The 23,466-nt window shown below is 38.3% G+C and overlaps 1 protein-coding gene across 7 annotated transcripts in view; it reads right to left on the bottom strand.

The window, feature by feature from the left end:
• Window positions 1-23,466, bottom strand: part of LOC143020695 (glutaminase liver isoform, mitochondrial-like) — a 210,949-nt gene that overhangs the window by 138,295 nt on the left and 49,188 nt on the right. For 2 of the 7 annotated variants that reach the window (XM_076177335.1, XM_076177342.1), the window contains exons 4-7: window positions 16,366-16,508; window positions 13,771-13,881; window positions 10,637-10,820; window positions 1,064-1,191 (exon numbers count right to left, since the gene is read on the bottom strand). In XM_076177335.1, coding sequence (XP_076033450.1) covers window positions 1,064-1,191; window positions 10,637-10,820; window positions 13,771-13,881; window positions 16,366-16,508 — 566 coding nt within the window. Of the gene's footprint in view, window positions 1-1,063; window positions 1,192-6,138; window positions 6,157-10,636; window positions 10,821-13,770; window positions 13,882-16,365; window positions 16,509-23,466 lie in introns of all 7 variants that reach the window. The other 5 variants (XM_076177336.1, XM_076177337.1, XM_076177339.1 and 2 more) reach the window with 5 other exon arrangements.

The raw sequence follows: 23,466 nt of genomic DNA on the forward strand, positions 1-23,466 counted from the left end.
TTTTCACTTTTATCTTCATTACTTTATATGGAAGGAATGAGTGAAGAAAAACTACCAAAGAGTATAGGCAGGAAAGGTGGATGGAATGAACTTGGGGGGGGGGGAGACTGAGAATGAGGCGGATGGATGAGGTGAAAGGGGCACTGGATGCAAGAATAATGTTTGTTCATCAGGAAATGGAGAGGACAAGAAATGGATGTGAATGGAGAGTGGCTGTAAATGGATGAAGAAAAATGTGGCCCAGAGATTTTTTCTTGTCTACTCTTCATTTACTTGAATGGATATTTCCCATGTAATGAAGTTGTGGGGGTAAACTAGTTTTGGCTCTCTGATCCTGCTGCAGAAGTGCTGTCTTGCTAAATTGCCTCTGACCCAAACTTTCTTGCTGAAACCCTGAAAGACTTATTGGATAAGGTTGTATGTACTGTGTTGGTGAATTAGCCTTTATGAATTCATGCTGATTCAGCAAGGTAGGTATCAGTGTGTGTGTTTTGATTCTTTCTAGGACCAATTTCTCCATAAGTGTGGATATGGACATGAGGAGAGTGATGTATTTGTAGGATGCTGGGTTTGCCTGTGACTTCTTTGGTTTTAATACCCTTTCTTAAATTGTTGGGTTGCCATTCTGTGACCAGGAATGGTTGAATATATTAGTCAGGGCCTTTATTGCTATGGGGCACAGATATTTCCTAGGTAGTTTGATGCCTTGCTAGAACCTTTTGAGTGCAAGTTTCCCAGTTTCTTGATGATAGTCAGCTGCATCACCAGGCCCAATACAGTACTACCTCTCATTGATGAACGTTAATTAGCTGTATTTGCGGTGTTTTCGCTGTGTTTTCGGTGTTTTTGGTGCTGTTGTTTAGTGCTGTGCAATCACTATGCCACCCAAAAACCACTCCAAATCAATGGATTATTCACATCAATGGACACCGTTACCCCCCTTTTAGTCCGTTAATGAGAGGTAGTACTGTACATCCATTTTGATAAAAGGTCTTCCTTGTTGCATCAACTACAAAAATTCTTTCATATGTACCAGACTGCCACTATGCACTGGCTCACTCACCTGCATGACTGCATGGTGAAGTGAGTGCCTGTGTCCCCTACGGAGTATCGCTGTCCATCCACAGTGCACACAGACACAGCCCAACGGTCCTTACTGAATCGTGCAAGCTGTGGAATGTAGGACGCCACCTGTAGGATAAAATAACATCTTTACTTTTTCATTCCTTTATATTAACAAAGCAAATAATATAATGAGTGGCATTCAGTAACTGCTCTTTGCACCTGTGAGGAAAAAGCAATGTTTACATAATATACAATGTAATATCATGTTATTGTGAATTCATTTTCCTTTACATTATCAAAATAATAAATCCACTTAAATATGGTTATCAACACCCATACCACCGTAGGTGCACTAATTAATGCAAATACTCTATTTGTTAGACTGTTATTAGATCTTCTCTTATTACCTATGTTATCACAACTAATGCCTTTGTGACAATTACTGCAAAAATTACCATTATATCTTGGGAGTCAGTGTCTGTATTATATCACTAGTTGGCTAATATATCTTTTGAAAACCTAGAAATTTTCTCAAGGTAAACACTTTGACCATGAAACAAAGCATATCATTACTGGGATATTATATTTGTTATGACTGCCATTTCACTGCCTGATGGTGACAGCACAAATATCTTGAGCAGATAAAAGAATTGGTACCAAAGTTAAAACTTGGAATATAGTCACTTGTGTCATACAAATCAGGCTCCAACTTTGTGTCACTAATGCAATTTCATTACACACACAAGCAACAAACACACATACTCCACAATCACATACATGTATTTTACAAGCACATACATAAACCCATACACAATACACATACATTCATACATATGTATACATACAGATACACTCCTGTGCACATGCAAACACAAGTTTCCAGTCAGTTCCCAATTAAGAAAATTACTTTGTGGATGAGAAGGAAGAGAACAGGAATGTCAAGTTACAAGAGAAAAATGTGGAAGTGAAGAAATATAAAAACTACTACAAACACTAAATGAGAGGAGGGCTCCTCGGCTTCATGGGATCTCCAACTGGATGCTTAAGAAATGTATAAAGAACTGACAGACAAGAATCACAGCTTATTAAGGATAGTGCCTCTGGATTGAAAGAGAACCAATTTGGTACCAATTTATAAAAGGGGAAGTAAGGAGGAACCCCTGAATTACAGATCAGTGTTTCTGACCAGCCTGGGAGACAAAATGTGAAAAAGAATCATGAAAAACAGATGGATTAAATATCTAGAGCAGATAGGATTTGGCAGGCAACCAATTTGGATTCAGAAAAGAACATCACATGTCTCAACTCTGTAAAGTTTTTATTGAAGGGTAGTGGATATGATACAAGTAGACAGATGAAGGGGGGACTGTGGGTACCCAGATTTCATTAAAGACTTTGACAAGGTACCACACAATGCCTTTTGTGTGTGTGGGGTGGGGGTGGGGGTAATCCTAAAAAACTGATATAGTAGAACAGAAGTAATATATACAATGTCACGATGAAAGAAAATAACTAGTGAAGTCTCACAGTGGTCAGTACTGGGACCCACAATGTTTGTGATTTATGTAAATTACACCATGGAAGGCACAGACAGCACATTTTTGTTGTGGATGTGCTGCGTCTTACTACATTAAATCTGACACAGGTAGTGGGCAGGAGACGGGGATGACCTTTCATCCACAAGGAGCTAAGATGAGTGAGAAACAGGGATGGTGGATGGGAATGGAATGGGTGGGAATGAGTGTCCGCCTTTCACTTGCCTACCTCCCTTCTATTTGTGGATGATGCAAAAATCCTCAGAAGAACAAAAGATATTGAAGACTGCAAATTGTTACAAAAAGTTCTTCACAGACTAGAAAAAATTAACAACTGAACCCAAATGTGGAAAATTAATTGCAATGGTAATAAGAGCAATTAGAAATAGCATAAATACAAAGATGCTACCAATGAAAGTGGTGTGTGCATGTTGGTCACAGAAACCTAATCATCCAAAAAGCGATTAATAAGATTTTTTTTAGGAGACACACATACGTTATATATATATATATATATATATATATATATATATATATATATATATATATATATATATATATATATGTATATATATATATACATATACATATATATATATATATACAGTACATATATACGAATAAAGAACATGGAAAATCTCAAGAGAACTTAATCCACCCCCAGACTGGAATATGTAGCAGTGGTGTTGGCTACCCCAAAATAATAATAATAATAATAATAATAATAATAATAATAATAATAATAATAATAATAATAATAATAATAATAATAATAATAATAATAATAATAATAATAATAATAATAATAATAATAATAATAAAATAATAATAAAATAATAATAATAATAATAATAATAATAATAATAATGTTAGCAAAAAAAAAAAAAAATACAAGAAACATCCAAAATGGTTTCCAACCTAGCAGACAAAAAAGAAAGAAAAAAAATACATCTTCTCTCCACAGAAGCAGGAGAGCTGATACATTTGCTGTATCAAAACAAATTTAAGTTTTCATGTTTTGAACAAAATTGGCAGAGGTGGGAGATAAAGCAGTTCAGAAAAAATACTTCAGAGTCGTGGAAATATGGTTTTCTATAGAGATGCACCAACTTTTGGAACAAATTAAAAGAGGAATCAGTTAATCAAGAAATGTTAAGCCAGTGACACATGATAAGGCAGAGATGAGGCGACAACGTCACACTTATTCTTTATTTATCTATCTATTTTTACCACCGTGGTATAATTCAAGCTTAGGATAATTACAGGGAAGGCGCTACACTGTGGGTGTCTATATGAATGTTTATATTTGTAGCATATACTAGGTAAGAGCAGTCTAGCAAAGAACAACAATTCCCTTTTTTTTCAAGATCGCTTCAGTTTATTACTCCCACACAAAAACATAGTTAAAAAATATAATGTTCATACTCTGCATGAAATAAACTATAAAGTAAATATATATTCTGCTCGTATACATAACGCGTGGGCATGGCATTTCTCTTCACTCCCTACTGTAACTATTGACATTTACTATTTAATCGACCATTAACTTTGTTTCGTTTATGCACTTGTCAGTGACGCTCTCTTTCCTTATAATTCCCGTGCATTTGTTTCTAGCATGTTTGCAATAAGGGCATCCGGAAAGGGGGGGGGGGGCAGTTGCTCTCCCCCTTACAAATCCAGGGCTTGAGACTTTGCCGGTCGTCACGTATAAATTCGTTAAATTTTCAAGTTAAATACCTGTGTGCGATTGAATTTCGACTGCAAACTTGCAACTTAAGTGCATACTGATATTATACTTGATATTGAATATATGACCATTAATATCACAATTCCAGGGGTGAAAAAAACTTTTTTTCGTGGCTGCCCTGAAAGCCCGCTGTACACATAGTACAGACTTCACCTGGCTCTGTATCCATTCTTGGGGTAAGCCTATGAGGCCAATTTGAAATGTGCATTTTGATATAAGCCTGTACCATTAATCACATATGTGTAAATGATTGTCCCCCCCCCTACAGAAATTCCTGCCGACCCCTGTTCTCCCACATTTTGTTGAATGGTTATGTTGAAGGTTTTTTTCCCGAAATATTTCCCATTTTCTGTTTCTTCTGTCTGAATTTTCTCCACCACGCTTCATCAATATATATATCAAATGGAGCCGCTCTCTTTTAAAATTATGGGCTATAAATCCTGAACCCATAAGGTTTCTTAAAGAGTCCTTATATTTTTCAAAGGACTACAAAGGTGGAGCATGCAACAGGAGACCTTTTGGTCCATAGCTAGGTCGGATACGAAAAAATGTAATAATGATGAATAAATAAAAAATAAATAAAAATAATAAAAAATAAAATAAATAAATTAATGGGTATAGTTGAATAATAAACAGGTAAATAATAAATAATAATAAACTGACAGATAATTATTAATAAATGAAAATCAACAAATAATAAACAAACAGACAAATAATAACAAACAAATAAACAAATAATATAAAATAAATGACAGTCATAACAGCATCTTGCTTAGTATGTTTATCTAAAACGAAAATCGTGTCGACTGCGGGAACTTCAACACCTGCCTCGGCTATGTGCCAAATCCATGCTCTCTCCTACAACATTTAAATTACATTGGTTTCCTCCTTTCTCTGGTTTCTTTCGGGTCATCAGGTTGTATTAAAGTAATACAACATTCTAAAAATTAAAAATAAGTTACTGCATTATATGATCTCTGGATAATATACTTTGTATAAAATCACGAAACTTAAAACTTGATTTATTATATACTTTATATAGAATACAGAAACTTAAGATATATAAGAAATAAGCCTGGCATCTCAAATAAAATCCATTTGTACGGTTGACAAGGGGCGACTACATTCCCAACCTCCATTTCTGATGTAGCATTCCATCTTCAGCTCCCCTCTCCAAGACGTCCGTTGGTGTAGTACAAGTTTTCTATTTTGTTCAATTTCTCTTCATTTCACTTCATTCATTTCTTTGATTTACACCAATGATTGAACAAAATGCATTTCATTCTGTTTTATCTAACTTTAATTCGTTATAGTGCATATTTCATTAGTAAAGAACCGAGAGGGTTTCCTTGGTTAAGTAGAGTGATTGACGCGTTTGCTAAATATACTACGGGTCAGGTCTGAACACAACTTCCTATCATGACTGATAAAAGTGCTATGAAAAATTCTTTGCTATGTAGGCTACACAAATACTCGGTCACGGTAAAACATTCAAAGATGTCTCTACGACACAACACTATAACAGAAAAATAACATAAACTTATCAAAACTTCAAAAAGAAGCATATTCCCTGAGAAGCATGGGTAGAACTCATTTAAACAGCGTTCAGGCCAGACCTAATGTAAATACTCCCAGTGTGAGTGAAGCGTTAGCAAATCAGACGAAAAGAAGCAAAAGATCCGGTCACATGAAAACAAACCTATTGAGATATTCCCCCACTTTTAGCAAGCGAGTGAGCGTGTGTGCAAGCGAGATTAGAGAGGAAAAAAAAACACAGTTGCACTAGCTTACCTGACCTTCGTAGAACATCTGATGCAGCATAACGGAAACAACAGGGCATTACACACACGGGCCAATTTCACCAACAGGGAAGGTAACAGCAGGGAAAAAAACTGGACTATAAAAATAAATCAATCAATCTCGTTCAGGATTAGGTGTTGTACGCCACCTAATCCCAAATTTAGAAAAAAATGAAACGCCAAGAGAGGAGCAACAACAATGTCTGAGCCAAGGTCTAAATATACAGGTCAGACCGTTTACATTCTTCTGCGCAGCTTCTGACGTCATTTGGCTGAGTCCATTTTCTCTTTGTGATACACTAAAGAAAACTGTGAAACGCCAAGGAAGACAGGAACTATAATATTTTATATATATATATATATATATATATATATATATATTATATATCATATATATTATATATTCATATATATAGACAGGAACTATAATATTTTATATATATTTATATATATATTTTATATAATATTTGTCAGAATATAACTAATTGCGTGAAGCAGTGCGAGCGAAGGCGACGTCATTTTCGAACGACGGACCAGCTTCAACTGACAGCTATAGGACCCGCTAACCCCACTTTGAACAGCCAGGTGACGTTCACGTGCCCGCTGCGCCAACTCCCTCGAAATTCGGTCGGAAGTGGTTAGACCTTATATTCTTAGATCTTGGTCTGAGCAGATCACATTGGAACAGACGCGTAGTATGCAGATAAGAAATGATGGATGAGACATAAAGAAAACTTAACACATAGATGTGAACGAAAAAATAAGACATGGATCCATTGAGATATGACGAAGAAAGAGAAAGGTTTTCTGAACTGACGAAGTTGCGAACAAAGAAGTAAATATAAGTGGCGGGTCCGGAAAGGGAGAGAAAATAAAATTACGAGATAAGTATGTGTAAGTTAATTTCGAAAAAATAAAACAATATGACGTCATAATTGCAACTTCCACGGCTTTTTGACGTCATGTCGCCAGCTTTCTTTACGAAGTGAACTCAAGGTTTTGGGCCGAACAAAGATTATGGTGACAAGAGAACGTGGACAAAAAATAATAATAGTAATAATAACAGTAACAATAATAATAATGATGATGATAATAATAATAATGATTATAATCGTTATAATAATAATGATAATATATCAAATTTAAGAACAATAAAACGTAGAAAAAAGGCGTGACTACGGGAAGGACAAGAAGCCTTGCCAGACTCATTTTGGGGAATTAAAAAAGTAATTATTCTGCAGTTATTCAGTAACTCATTAAAACAAATTACATGTCACGGTAGTGTAAAAACTCAAAAGTTAAGTAAATACTAACCCTCTGAATTTTAGGGGAAAATCTCATACACTGCCCTGATCACAATATTCATACATCCATACAACACTCAGAAAAAAAATAAGATAAATAATAAATAAGTTAAACAAACATATACAGTAAATAACTCAAAATACTATAAACACGATCATGCGATAAAGAGGATACAAGATGAAACCAAGGTAATTGAAAAATAATCATAAATAAAATATAAATAAAAATAATAAGTAGATAATCATATAATTAAATTATTGAACAAATGATAACAATAAAAATCACATACTAAGGCATTAATACACTGACAGCTAATCAAAAAGCCAGCATCAAGGACTACTTTGAATTAAGAAAATCTTATATATATATATATATATATATATATATATATATATATATATATATATATATATTATATATATATATATATATATATATAATATATATACATCAAATAAAGTATGAATTTTCGTTTGAGGAAGAAGTGATTATACGAACAAGGGAATATAAAGGAAAAAATTTAGATTATAATGATGAATGCCAACTCACTGAGCCCACCCACGAGACAACCGTCGTGAACAAAGAAATGCACACACTTGAGGCAGAGAAGCAGAACGAAGGATAGCGCATACACGCACACAAACGAACACACCTTACGTACACACACACACACACACACACACACACACACACACACATACACACACATACAAGTTGGGTTATGCATATGTGTAATGTCACAGGATTACCGATAGATCGGGGGAAATATTTGAACTCTTGAACTCTCATCCGGAAGGGTAATGGCTGTCGATCGCGTGTCCAACACGTGATCCAAGGGGAGCCACATTTCTATCATACTTACCAGTATCTTAAGACTAAAGGGAAAGACCAGGGTAGGCCGAATCTTGCTGATTCATCAGAAAAAAAAACATTAAATGGAGAATTGTGTTATTCCATTTCACATTTTTTAATCTTCTCCACCCTGCCCTGACATACTAACTTCTAATCGTTTTCTTTTCCTTTTGAAGCACTTGTTTACAACTTATCATGCCTTGTCGGTCTATTGTGATTCAGACACGTTGTCATTAAAACTCAAAAGATAATATTTCAACCATGGGGGGATGGTGATTGTTATATGTAGTGCAAGTTCGCCTTGTGATTTTATTAAGTTAACTGAACTTGCTCATCATCTGGACGCATAGTCTTAAATTTGCCCTTTTTTTTCGTCTCTCCACATGTCTAAATCCACCTTTCTGATACATAACTTTCTGTTTTTCTTCGTCCTCCCTTTGATCAATTTTCATCGACACGCATTTATCTTACTTTTCACTATAATTTGACAATTGGAGAATTGAAAAACAAAAGATCGTAACTGAAGTCATTTCTACTCAAAGAAGCAAAAGCAAGTAGTATGCTATAGTCAGCGCAACGAGAAGTGACCGCTAAGGCGGGGTTAGGAGATTTCCCGGTGTTGCCACTTCTCCACAGATAACACGGCCCGCACGGCTCACACTGAATGCAGTGTGAGGGGGGTGGGGCCAGAGAATAAATGTAGGGCAACGTCGCTCTCCCTTGCTCATATGCCATGTCTGACTCGAGGAAACGAAACCTTTGTATAGAAAACATTGCTTTGATTTTTACCTCAGTGGTGGTGTGTGACAAAAAATTGGAATATGATTATATGTGGCAACATTATAAAAATATGAAATAAAATTATAGAATAAAATAAAATTATAAAATAATTATATGTGGCAACACAGGGGGACTCCCAGTGCTCCGCCCTAACGGCCATTTCTCAATGCAACGAGTATAGCGAGAAATGCATACTGTGCCGCCACATTAAGCCTACCTTCGTTTTAGTTGCATTTTCTAACCCGTGTTTAGTGAAGCATGAAAGTCAGGTAAACACAAAAAACCGTTGGAACTGTTCCATTATGTTTCGTCTTCACTACGGGAAGGAAACCTTGGTACGGACGAAAAGTAAAGAGAAAAATGGAACAATTATTCCATAATATTTCGTCTTTAATGTTAGGGGGGAATTCTTGGCACGAACGAAAATTACAGGAATCAAGCTTCAACTGCTTTCTGTGTTTACATCACCACTCGGCCAATCACCTATCTCCAGTGCTTTTTATGCTCGTTTTTGCCTGTAGCCATCTATGCTCTATATCCTGCTCTACTGCTCTGTATATATGCAATATACTCTTATATATCTAACAATAGGATTCCTCACCCCATTGGGGTGAGAAATCTTAAATCTGGGGGTACGAGACATGATAGCCAGTGCAATGGTAATGTATACGTACCAATGTACATTCACTGTATCCTACTGATTGACATTTCTAATTTGAAATAAAAAGTACCTTTGTTCAGTAATTGAATACATCTATTTTCTCAGCAAGGTTTGTATCACTAATCCTTTTCATATGTTTGCATTGTATTTATATTGGATGGGGGTAGGAGAAAATTCTTTGAGATAATCAAGGGGTACGGACAATGAAAAAGGTTAAGACTGTCTTCGATCCTTGTGGATGAAGGGTCACACACACACACACACACACACACACACACACACACACACACACACACACACACACACACACACACACACACATATATATATATATATAATATATATATATATATATATCTATATATATATATATATATATATATATATATATATATATATGTACAACACTGAATGGGTCCTAGTGAACAGATAGATTTTCATCAAACACAATTCACTTTGATTCTCTTGATGGCTCAACCGGGTAAGTCACTATCACTTGTCACGTGCTAACCCAGGTTTGAGTCTTTGGCTGTACCACGTTTCAATTTCTGCATGTTGGCCTCCTCGAGTCTCTCGATGTTGATGGCTTAGAATAAAAGTGAATTGTGGTTGATAAAAATGTGTGTGTGTGTATATATATATATATATATATATATATATATATATATATATATATATATATATATATATATATGGATGACCCCTTCATCCAAGAGGAGCTAAGATGAGGGGGGAGGAAAGGGTGGCGGATGGGAGTGAAATGGGTGGGAGGTATGTGCCTTTTGACTTAGCTACCTCTCCTATAAGAGGGAAAAGTCCTTTGTGTGTGTGTGTGTGTGTGTGTGTGTGTGTGTGTGTGTGTGTGTGTGTGTGTGTGTGTGTGTGTACATACCTGCTGTACTTTGTGGACATGGCTAAAGTGCCTCTGAGTACGGTAGCCACTCACCTTCCCCTCCTCTATCTCCTTGCAGTTGTAGTAGAAGTCGTTAATGTATTTGCAGAAGTCGGCAAACTCAGGAATGACGAACTGATTGCGGAGCGCTTTCGAGATGAGGACAATGTTGTCCTTCACCACTCTGTAGGAGGAAAATACGTTGAGTTTTTTTTTTATTTTTTTTTTATTTTTTTTTTTTTACTGAAAGCGTGAGAGGAAGGCTCCCCTTAATAAAAAATATATGAAGGCATTCCCAGTGGAAACCCCCCTTCCCTCTGAAAAAAGGGAGTAGATAAAATACATTCACGAATGAACAAGTTTAACTTCCGCTAAGACTTGTCAGGCAAAATATCGAATATGGTCAATTAAAATAACTAGCACAGAATCACTGGCAAAAACAAATAATTAAACAAATAAAATAATAATAAGTAAACAAATGGATCAAAATGAAGGCAGGCAATTTTAATTAGTTTATTGGATCACAATGCCTTAAGTTATCGACACTGACATGTCACAGAATGCAGGAAACAATTCCACACACCAAAAGTTTCTACAGTAACATTCACAGGTTAGTTCACATCACGAAAGTTTATTCCGGTTAAATTGCAAAATCGCGAAACTTTAAACTGGTAAAACATAAACTCCGCGAAAGTCTAATCCGGTGATATACTCAAATCGCGAAAGTTTATTCCAGTTATACAGCAAAATCGTGAAACTTCAAACCGGTAAAACATAAACTCCGCGAAAGTCTATTCCGGTCATATACTCAAATCGCGAAAGCTAATTCGATAATAAAATGTTCAAACAGGGAAAGTTAATTCCTGTTACATCGCAAGATTGCAAAGTTTCTTCCGGTTAAATACTCAAACTGCGAAATTTTATTCGAGTTAAATAGCAAAACCGCTGAAGTTTATTTTTGTTAAATACTTAAATAACAACTTCTCCCAGTTATACAGCAAAACAGCGAAATTTTATTCCGGTCAAATAACAAATCCGCGATATCTTATTCCGGTTAATTAACAAAACTGAGAAAGGTCGCTAAAGTTGAATCCCGTTAAATAATGTGATTGCGAAAGTTTAAACAAATTCAACAGTAAAATTGCGAGAGTTTAAACCGGTTAAACGGCAAAATCGCGGAAGTTTACACCGGCGAAATACCGAAGCCGCGAAAGTTTGAAAAATCACACCGAGGCGGATAAAAGGAATCATCAGCAAGGTAACACCTCACCCCTTCCGTACTGGGTGGCACTTTTACTTCCACTCTGCCTGCCGCCACACGATTTTTATCTCTCAACCTCTCAATCAATCTTGTTAACCACTTCAGTACGAGTCAACTTCTCACGCGCAACATCGGTTGCCATATGTACGATTCATCACACTACTCACATGATAAGATACAAAGTCACTGCTGTATTTCAAGGCGCCACTCGGGCGTCATGACGCCACCGTAGTCGTCATCGTACCGAAGTGGTTAAACCAGTTTATTCCATTCAGTTCCACGCGACCTCGCTAGCCACACAGGCGAAGGCGCCAGAGCCTCAAAAACACGTTTTCTTTGAGCGCCCCGTTTGCTCGAACTTTGGACAGCCATAACTCATTACATGTTTTTGGCGTGTTTGCCTGTCTGGCACGGAGCGTCAGTGAGAGAAGCGTAATAGGGTGTTACTGCTTAAGGTATATCCCACCCCTCCCCCTCTCCCTGCCTGCCTGCAAACTGTCGCAGGTACTGTTCGTTTATCTATTAGTTTCAATCTGTGTTACAAATGCGCGCGCAAAAAGCGAACAATTTTACCTGCGCAGGGTTGTATGTGCCATTATTACTATTTTTATCATTATTATTAATTATTACTGTCATTATTATTATTATTACTATAATTACCATAAAATCTCAAAAACTTTTTGGGGAAATAGATATGTCTGTCGTCTTCATTTTTCATGTTTGTCTTTATTTTTCATGTATTTAATATTTTGTGTATTGGCAAATATGCCCGTTGTCTTTATCTTTTGTATATTCAGTGTAATGTATTGCGGCCCGCAATCGTCATTCTCTTAGTTATCTGGACGGTTGTGGAAAAACTTTAGTGACCCCTACAGGAGCCATCTACAGAGGGAGCAGGTCTGAACCACCTGCTTCGACTCACTGCTTTTCCTGTATGCAAGCACGCCAAGAACCGTTGCTTGAGCACGTGGAAGAATTTTTTTTTCTGTGTATGTGTTATTCACCATGGTCTTTGGATCACGTGTTGGACTCGTGATCGACACCTATTTCCCTTCCGGAAGAGAGCTCAGAGCTCGTATATGACCGATCTATGGGGCATGCTGTGACCTTACACGCACACACACACACAACTCCCCGCCCACAAGAGTTGGAGTAACAACCCGCAGCGAAGCGATATTGAAATTATTTCAGCCCTGGGCGGGATTCAAACCCGGACCTCCGTAATGACAGTCGGGAACTCTACCAACTCCGCCACGAATTATGTGTGTATGCACAGGTACTGTCAGTATGAAGCACCAGGATATGGGCCTGACAAGGCGCAAACATACGTACTGGTTACGTGCGAAGCTTTACTACTAGTCATTATGCTTCCAGGAGACCGTTTAGGGTGTGGCGTAGCCTACTTCATGAGCCAATCTGCCTAATTAACCTTATGACATGACTCTTTCTCTTATTTCCTATCTGTTATTTTATTTCTTTATTCTGTATATAGTAAATGAAGCTACATAGTACAATGGTTATAACTTTTTAGGATTATAAACCCAATTTGAATAAATCCTGACACGTGGCATCAGCGCTTTTTCCCCATGTTGCCACACCGAGGTCTCGCTGGGTGACAGGTAACAGTGAGGATCCGATCAACTGGTGGTCAAAATGGCAACGTCGCACTCAGGGTAATTCCCGCTTCTGCCCCCACTCCGACAGGACTTCTTGGAGCGTACGAACTATAACACTCGTTATCTTTTGTGGTGTCGATATTTTTTTTTTTTTTTTTTTTTTTGCAGGAACAGTGGGAGGGGAGGGGGGGGATTCCCGGGCACCCACCTTGGGGAACGCACGTACACACACACACACACACACACGCAACACGTACTTCCTGAATTCCTTTCGTGATAGCTTCAAAGAAGTCAGGGACGTGACTGGGGCTCGGAACATGTTGAAACTTCGTTCCAAGGAGGACCGCGCTGCTCTATCCCTCCTCGAACTACAGGAAGCGGCAACAAGGTGTCAAACAGGTGCCAAGAGGTTGGGTTGCTGTGGCTGAGGTGTTGTCACAGGCCTCAGTCCACAACACATCACATGTCTATCTTTACTTGTGGATATCGATAAGTTACAAGACCAAACATCAGCTAAACAAACACTGGAATGATGCAAATGATCAATAACATCTTCCACAAAGCATGTATTAAAAAAAAAAAAAAAAAAAAAAAAACTGAGATGCATGTACATCTGGAAACAAAAAATATAATTAACGAGAATGCACCAGTTCCTGGAACAGCATACCATGCGGTCCATACCATGATGCAAAGCATGCCTACAGGAGACCTTTTGGCCCATAGCGAATTCAGATGCATGAACCTAAAATCAAATAAAAATAAACGAGCAAACAAACAGGCAAGTAAACCACTAGACAGTCTAAATATGGCGGCACACTAGGCATTTTTCACTAGCAAACTACTTGCTATTTCTCCTTCGTTCAAGCAGAAACGACTTCGGTTATGATCTTTTGTTTTTCAAATTTCCAAATGTCAAATTACTCTTGCTGACGTCATAGAGTGAGAAGCTGAATGATGAAATAAGAGAAGTTAAAAATAGAATACGAATGTTTAGACACAATGTCGAGATGTACTTACGGAAGTCTAGAATGTTGTAACCGAAGTCGTTTGTACTCAAACGAAGTAGCAAAAGCAAGTAGCATGTGTGCCACCACCTAAACAATGGATGACAACATTTAAACGCTTTGCCGTGAATATTATCCCAGTTGTTAGATTCTTTGTTGGCTTCAAACGTCTTGACTACTTGAGGCCAGAGCTCTGGCGAGATTCAAGATCCTGACGAATTGTCTCCACTTTAAAATGTTTTAAGCAGTTCTCGTATGATTTGTCTCTCATTAATTTTGTAGATCACTCCTGTACTCTGTGAACATCTTTAGTGAGATCTGGGATCCACAGGGAAACGCATTCGAAATATGGGTGGACTAATGAATAAAATAAAATAAAATAATAATGAAATTTATTAAGGTCTTTCCTCCATATAACACTAACAATGGCTAGTTCGATTTTACCAAGCACAGGCGTTCCACAAACCAAGCCTTTACATTTAACAGTTGATTTCCCTGTGAGCAATAGTCCCGCAGACTTTAAAAATTAATAAATAAATAAAATAAATAAATTAGAATATCACTGGTGATAAATATCTTAGATTCTTTGGACCAGAACATACCCGCAGCCCCACAGCAGCTGGCAACGGTACTCAGGCTTTCCCACAGGTCTCTCTGGGAAGAATCACACGTATTGGCTTTTCGCCGTGCGCCGACCACGACACGACGTCGTGGTCTCATATCACCATGGGTGTCTATGGACGCTTTCACATGTCACATCCACGACTGCTTGTGAAAGTGTCTATAGATGGTTATTTGAGAGCATGATGTCGTGTCGTGGACGGTGCACGGCGAAAAGTCGATCCGTGTGAAACGAGCCTTAGTGGAGGAGAATAAGGAAAGCAGTCACTGGTTGTGAAGGAAATGCGGTCGAAATTGAGGAGAGAAACACACAAACACAGAGAGATTGAGAGAGAATATATATATATATATATATATATATAAATATGTATATATATAAATATGTATATATATATATGTATATATATATGTATGTATATATATATATATATGTATATATATATATATTATATATATAGATTTTTATAGAGAGAGAGAGAGAGAGAGAGAGAGAGAGAGAGAGAGACAGAGAGAGAGAGAGATAGGGAGGGAGAGAGAGAGAGAAATAGAAAGAGACAGATAGAAACACATACACACACACACATACAGATAGGGAAATAGAAAGAGAGAGACAGAGGGAGAGAGAAATGAAGAGACAAAAAGAGAGAGAAACAGAAAGAGATAGAAACACACACAAACTTACACATACAAAGCGAGAGAAAGAGAGAGAGAGAGAGAGAGAGAGAGAGAGAGAGAGAGAGAGAGAGAGAGAGAGAGAGAGAGAGAGAGAAAGAGAGAGAGAGAGAAAGAGATTTTCGCTTCAGTGTCGAGAGAACGAGTGGCAATGCCAATGGGACCTCCTCCGAGGTGCTGCATCTCCAAAAGAAGTCGAGGACATCCTTGACGGGTTTTAAGAAGTTTTGAAAGAAAATATTCTCTGGGGTCCATTTTGCAGAGCCGCCACTTGAAGATACCCGGTGCTGGTTCCACGATATGAGTTTGAGACTTGTAGCAATATTAGATAGATTGGGACACATGACATCTCGTGTCTTTCTGATGACCCCCGCGAACAGGTCCTTCAGTTCTTCCACAGCATTCTGCATTTCCATTATGGTGCATTAATCACTTCTGGACAGGTCAGCTAGGCAATACACATCTACCAAGACCGCTAATACATAAGATTCAGTGCTCAGTATTGACTTCGAAATGTACAGCTACCAAATCAGCTGTTGGTGACCTGGTACTTACTCTTTGAAGGTCTCCCGATCAAGATAGAGCGACGTCGGGGTCGTCGTCTCCCGGTTCTCCATCTGGGCGTGCACTGCCATCAGGTTCTGCCTCATCTCCCGAAGACGAGGATCCGTCTTCCTGAGGCCTGTGTCCGTAAGAGCCTGGGGAGAAAGAAGGACAATAGTGGGGGTTGTTAAAGAATAACTGCAGTGGTGGTCAGAGGCCAACTCCTTGTTTGTATGCCCTAAAGATTCAAGTATAAGAAATATTATGAGAAAGGAAGATATTTTGAATATGTAAATACAGATTTATAGCGAAAGAGAAGTATGGTGGGAGTTACAGCGTTGGATAGAATGAGAAACGAGGAGGTGAGGAAGAGATCAGGGGTGGAAAAGGAGATGGCAGATAGGGTTGACGAAAGAGTATTGGGATGGTTTGGACACATGGAAAGAATGAGTGAAGAAGGATTAGTAAAAGAAATGTGGAAGGTAGAGGTGGATGGAGTGAACATGAGGGGGCGACCGAGGATGAGAGGGATAGATAAGGTGAAAGGGGCGTTGAGCAAGAAAGGGAGAGGGCAAATATAGGGGTGAATGGAGAGTGGCTGTGTATACATCATACTGTGATGCATGGAAGGGTGTGAGTGGGGGATGGGGGGTTAGGGGGTGGTTATGTGTGGATGATATTTTGACAACACAAAGAGATTCCTCCCCGTCTTCAATGTTTCTGCATAAATCGGCCTTGCTGTGGATGTGCTATGTCTTGCTGCATTGTTTCTTACCAAGGGCGATGGGCGAGATGCAGGGGCAACCCGTCATCCAGGAGGAGCCGAGATGGGAGGGAGGGGTAGTGGATGTGAGTGGAATGGGTGAGGATGAAATGGGAGTGGAATCATGCTTTTTGACTTTGGCTACCCCCCCGTGGAAAGGGGAGAAAAAGCCCTTGGTATATGTAAATACAGATGAGACATAAACTCTTTATTCGATTTTAATAGAAATCAACCAAATTTATTAAGGTCTTTTCCCCCAAATAATCTGATTGGATGACCCCACCCCCCAACTCCCCATTTGGATGTCTGGAGTCATGGGGGGGGGGGCAGTAGCTATTTTTGAGACAGGAGCGTCCGCAGGAATTTTTGTAGCGAGGAGGGTGTCAGAAAAAAATTGTTAAGGGGGGAGGGCAAAATTAAAGATAATATACACATGAGTACATGGTTTATGATACCTGGTATAAAGTTATATCAAGGTACACACTTCAAATTAGCTCCATAGGGATATCTTTACATTATCTACAGGAGTTACATTTCGACTTTCACCAATTATATACTGATGTTGTTTAACTTAAAATTTTAACGAAATTATACGGAGGGGTGCAATTGCCCCCCTTATCCTCTCCCCCTCCGGATGCCCTTGTCTCGAGAATGTTCTTTTCGAAGCGAGCCCATCGATCTGTCAAAGATGGAGCCTCACCTTTCGAGTCCAAGGAGCTCAATACAGCGAACTCGAGATCGACTTTTGCAATTCTCGAAGTGAGTTCGTAACCAATGTTCCTTCTATTTTTTTACTGTGAGTCTGAGCAGAAATTTGTTTGTGCGCAAACTTTGCCTTCTCCGGAAAGTATGTGCGCACCCATCCGAGTGACCATTTGATCATTTAAGCAAATACGCACAATTTGTAAGTTTGTATTACATATTACCTCCACCAAGCAATTATTGGTTTGACAGTTGGAGAGTTACCTTATTTTTTTAGAGAAATTATAAGTTGATGTTTAGGTGGAACTTCTTTATTGAATGGATATTAATATCATTTGAAAAACTTGTGTGCGTACGTTTTTTTTTATGTGCGCTACTTGTAAATCATGTGAGCGCGCGCACACATGATAACAGCTTAGACGGAACGTTGTTCTTAACATCACTAAGTTTAATTCTCTATGAAGTTACCCTATACCCCCATGCATAACCCCAACACACGCGCACACGCACGCCCACACACACACGACTCATGGCGCGGTGGTAGAGTTCCCGGCTTCCCCTACGGAGGTCCGGGTTCGAATCCCGCCCAGGGCTGAAATAATTTCAGTATCACTGCGCTGCGGGTCGTTACTCGAACTCTCGTGGGCGGGGAGTTGTGTGTGTGTGTGTGTGTGTGTGTGTGTGTGTGTGTGTGTGTGTGTGTGTGTGTGTGTGCGTGTGTGTGAGGTCACAGCATTACCCATAGATCGGTCATATATGAGCTCTCTTCCGGGAGGGAAATAGCTGTCGAGCACGAGTCCAACACGTGATCCAAGGCCATGGTGAATCACACACACGCAAATACCCCTATGGACCAGAGTCACGCAGCATTCTTAAATCTAGCCCCTACCACCTCTGACTTTCAGGATAGAAACTCTAGTTATAAGTGTCGAAAGCCAATACCCCTACACATATGTATTTTACACACACATACACAGACACGTAAAAATATTTGACTGCCCTTAACAAATTTCCCCCAATCCCATACATCAGCAATATCTCCTAAAATGCCTTCCTGTCATAGGCCTTCTCCAGATCCATAAAAAGCCCAAAGACGGCCTTACCTTTCGACAACATCTCCCATATCTGCATAAAAAAAAAAATATATATATATATATATATATATATATATAAATATATAAATATATATATATATATATATAATTCACGCATCCTCTTGCTTTCCAACATCCGCAATGTCCCCTTCCAAATCCTCACCATTAAAACCCTCCCATAAGCCTTTCCAGCTAAGCTCAATAGACTGACCCCTCTAAAACTACTACATTCATATCTGTCTCCTTTTCCTTTCTAAAGCGGAACTATACGAACACTCCACCGGTCCTACGGCACATTCCCTTCCCTTAGGCACACATTAAACCAGTGTTTTTCAAACTGTGGGTCCCGAACCTTCAGTGGGTCGCGTGAAAAATGAAATGGGTCGCTACAAAAAAGAAAGGAAATACAAAATACGCAAGTGAGAGAAAGGTGGAGGAGGAGAAAGAGATGATGGTGAAAAATGAACGTTTACTGAAATATCTCTCTTATTTCTTTCTCTCTTTCCCCTTCTTTTCCCTTTTCCTTCTCTCTCTCTCTCTCTCTCTCTCTCTCTCTCTCTCTCTATATATATATATATATATATATATATATATATATATATATATATATATGCTGGGACATTGTGACAAGTTGATGAAGGGGGAAAAAGAAGTCACAGGTCTAGTTCCCAGTTTTTGAGTTTATTCCTGACCGGTTTCGCTCTATGCTTCTTCAAAGGAAGAAGCATAGAGCGAAACCGGTCAGGAATAAACTCAAATCTCGGAGTTAGACCCGTGACTTCTTTTTCCACCTTCATCATATATATATATATATATATATATATAATATATATATATATATATATATATATATATATATATATATATATATATATATAAGGTTGTTCCAATATCGGATCAACCTTATTTGATGAGTAACGATTGAATAGCTAGTTGTCGACAGTTCCGTACCAAACATCTTTTTTCCCCTGTCTTTATTAATTTCATATGCTTGCATTTTATATTCCTGTCAGTCTTTACTATTTTTAGTGAACTCAAGACTTACTCTCCATACTTTTAGATATCGTACTATATATATATATATATATATATATATATAATGTGTGTGTGTGCTTATATATAAATACACGCACACATTATATATTATACATGTATATACATATATATATATATCATTATATTATATATATATATATATATAATATATATATATACATATATATATATATTATTACACCTAAGTATTATGGGTCGCGAAGTACACTATGGTTCTTGCTGTGGGTCGCAGTAGAAAAAAAAATAGTTTGAAAAACGCTGCATTAAACACCTCACTTGGCAGTCCACTAAAACCAACCCCCCTCTTCAGATACTCCGCATGACAACCATCCAACCCAGGCGCCTTACCAAATGTCATCACATTCAATGTTTTTTGTAGCTCTTCTCCTATAGCCCTATGATTTTCTTTTATCAGTCATTCTTCTCACATCTCCCGTGTGGAAATGCATAGATTGATAAATAAAATGGTAGGTACGTTGTATGTGATTCACCATTGTCTTTGGATCACGTGTTGGACTGGTGATCGACAGCTATTTCCCTCCCAAATGAGAGCTCAAAGCTCGTACATGACCGATCTATGGGAAATGTTGTGACCTAACACGCACACACACACCCACACACACACCCACACACACACACTACACGAGAGTTCGAGTAACAACCTGCAGAGTAGTGATACTGAAGTTAATTCTGCCCTGGGCGGAATTCGAACCCGGACCTCTGTAGTGTCAGCCGGGAACTCTACCAACCGCGCCACGAGTAATATGAGTACACTTGCAGCAATTTACTTGAACGATTGGTGAACAAATATACAGATGGCCATTAAAAAAATGGAAAAAGTCGACCGTTTCTATTTCCTTTTGGTAGTCTGTATTTGTACTTATGCATGTATGTAAGCATGTATGTACTCAAATGTAGGCCTATTCCTATACCCAGAACATATATATATATATATATATATATATATATATATATATATATATATATATATGTGCAAAAATAATCACAATAACGCGTGACGAAAAGATATTGCAGAAACCACAGGGAAATTAAAGTCGGAATACTGAACGTTTTCGTCTATTACGACATCCTCAGAGTACAAGAAAGAAAAAATAGAACACAATATTTATACAGAAGAAAGAAAACTGGGAGAGGTCATAGCCACATAAAACCTTCGGACATAAATAGGATAGGATAGTAAAGCAGTACCTAGTTTCCTAATTGTACCAATTGTCCTATGGACCTTTCGGCCACATGGATTTTGTTTCTTCTTATTTTATTTTTATTTATTTATTTATTTTTTCTTGTTACTATTACCATTCTTATTTCCATGTGTATATGAATGTATATGTATTTTTTTTTATTAAAATTAACATTTCTATTTGTGATTGAATGTGCTGTATGTATAATGTCCGAAGGTTTTATGTGGCTAGGACCTCTCCCAGTTTTCTTTCTTCTGTATAAATATTGTGTTCTATTTTTTCTTTCTTGTACTCTGAGGATGTCGTAATAGACGAAAACGTTCAGTATTCCGACTTTAATTTCCCTGTGGTTTCTGCAATATATATATATATATATATGGATACATATATATGTATTAATTTTAATGTTAGATTAATTGGCACTGGAAACCAGCACCGCGAGGCAGTGCCGCACCATAGGATGCGGAAGGATCTGGCACAAATCTGAGTTCCCATGGTAACGGTCTTGCCACGTCCAAACACACCCAGCAACCCTCTCCACTCGCTAGCCATCCAACCCACCGAAAAATTCTTTTTCGATCTCGCAATCAAATGATCCATGACGTGGAAAGGTGCAGTGCTTCTTCACGCGCACCAGAAACCCTGCAGCACTGTACTGCCTCACTACAACGTGTCTTCACCACCGAAAGGAAGTTTAAGCTTTAGCCAATAATTCCGAACACCGAATACAGTCTACGGCGGGCGTCATGACGTCATGTCGGCGGCATCGTGGCCTGGAATCCACAATGAACCCGTCACCAACTTCGCCAATTGCTAACGTACACTCCAACCCCTTCCACGCAGCGGCCAAAGAGTCGAACTCCGTGCCCTGGACACGGTCTCCATCGATCGCATCTCCTTCACGAGGTTGCACTTTACCCCAGATGAACATCCTCGTATTTTCATTCCCCAATCCCTCACCCTGATTCTCCCAACTCCACTCCCTGTCTCTCATACAGTATATGCACCCCCGTCACCCACTAGTATTTTTACCTCCATTTTTGTGACCTTCTACGTCATCTTTCTTAATCTTTATCATTCTTCGTTTTATCGCGCATCTTCTTCCTCGCGTACCTATTTGTATCATACAGGAAAGGAGTTACGTTCTTTTTCTCCAGCTATCATATCAATTTTTGAATTGAACGCGGGCGAATATGTGCACATTCTATGCACCTCGTACAATTAGGGTGACCGGACTTAGCATAATTATGCTAAATCTAACATATTCCCCCCCAGATATAACATTATATCAATTAAAAAGTATAACGGAAAGGGAACGTAGAACAAAAGATCTACCATTATTTTTGTTCAATCTAGCATAATTTCAGCTGCTGTCTAGCATGTTCTACATACAATTCTCATTTTCATCAATCCTGCAACCTTATCCATGTTAAAGCTGCACGAGTGAGAGAGATTTCAGATCCCGAATAGTCTTGAATTTCTTCTCTTTTATCATGAAATATATGATCTTCATGTGGCAACACCGTCGACGTTCATTCTTACTCATTTGAATTCTGAATAAATGTAATATATATTTTTGCAAAATGCCCCCGTACTACTGCAACTATTAATAAATACTATTGCTACTACTAATAATAACTAACAATTAATAACTAATAATAAATAATAATAAGGGTCAAATGAAGAATTGTCACCCCAGAACGCACACATGAAGGATTGTCACCCCATGAGATCCTACCTGAAGAATCGTCACCCCAGTACGCCGAATATCAACAGTGTAGTAAAGATTAGGTTACGTTAAGTTGGGTTAGGATGAATGAGGGTTATGCTTATTGTCATCAACTTATACAACCGATGGATCGTAAACCCAGAATGGCCCACAAGAAAATTTACCACCCTAGGATAGCTCACATGAAGAATTGTTACCTTGTCGAATTCTGGGGTAACGATTCTTCATGTGATCCAATAATAATTGATAATAATAATAATAATAATGATAATATTTTCCCGCCAAATCCAGGCGTCGTCTGTGGTCATTCACTCCAAGTGACTTGAAAATATGCCAAGGAAGGTTCAGTCAAGTCAGGTTCGTTTAGTGGTCTCCAAGTCGGGGAAAGGACCTAGTGATAAAGAGTACTATTTTTGCATTCTTCTTTTCCATAAAGCTCAACCCTAGCTGACGTCGACACACCTTCGAAACCCCCATTTCAACTGCAGTCACAGAGAACAAAAATATTTGATTAATGCACACGAGTGAAAAAGATATTGCATTTTTTAAAGGCTGAGAGTTCAGCGA

Source organism: Oratosquilla oratoria, chromosome 40 (assembly GCF_046742065.1).
Source record: "Oratosquilla oratoria isolate Oo_2021 chromosome 40, ASM4674206v1, whole genome shotgun sequence".
Classification (NCBI taxonomy): domain Eukaryota; kingdom Metazoa; phylum Arthropoda; class Malacostraca; order Stomatopoda; family Squillidae; genus Oratosquilla; species Oratosquilla oratoria.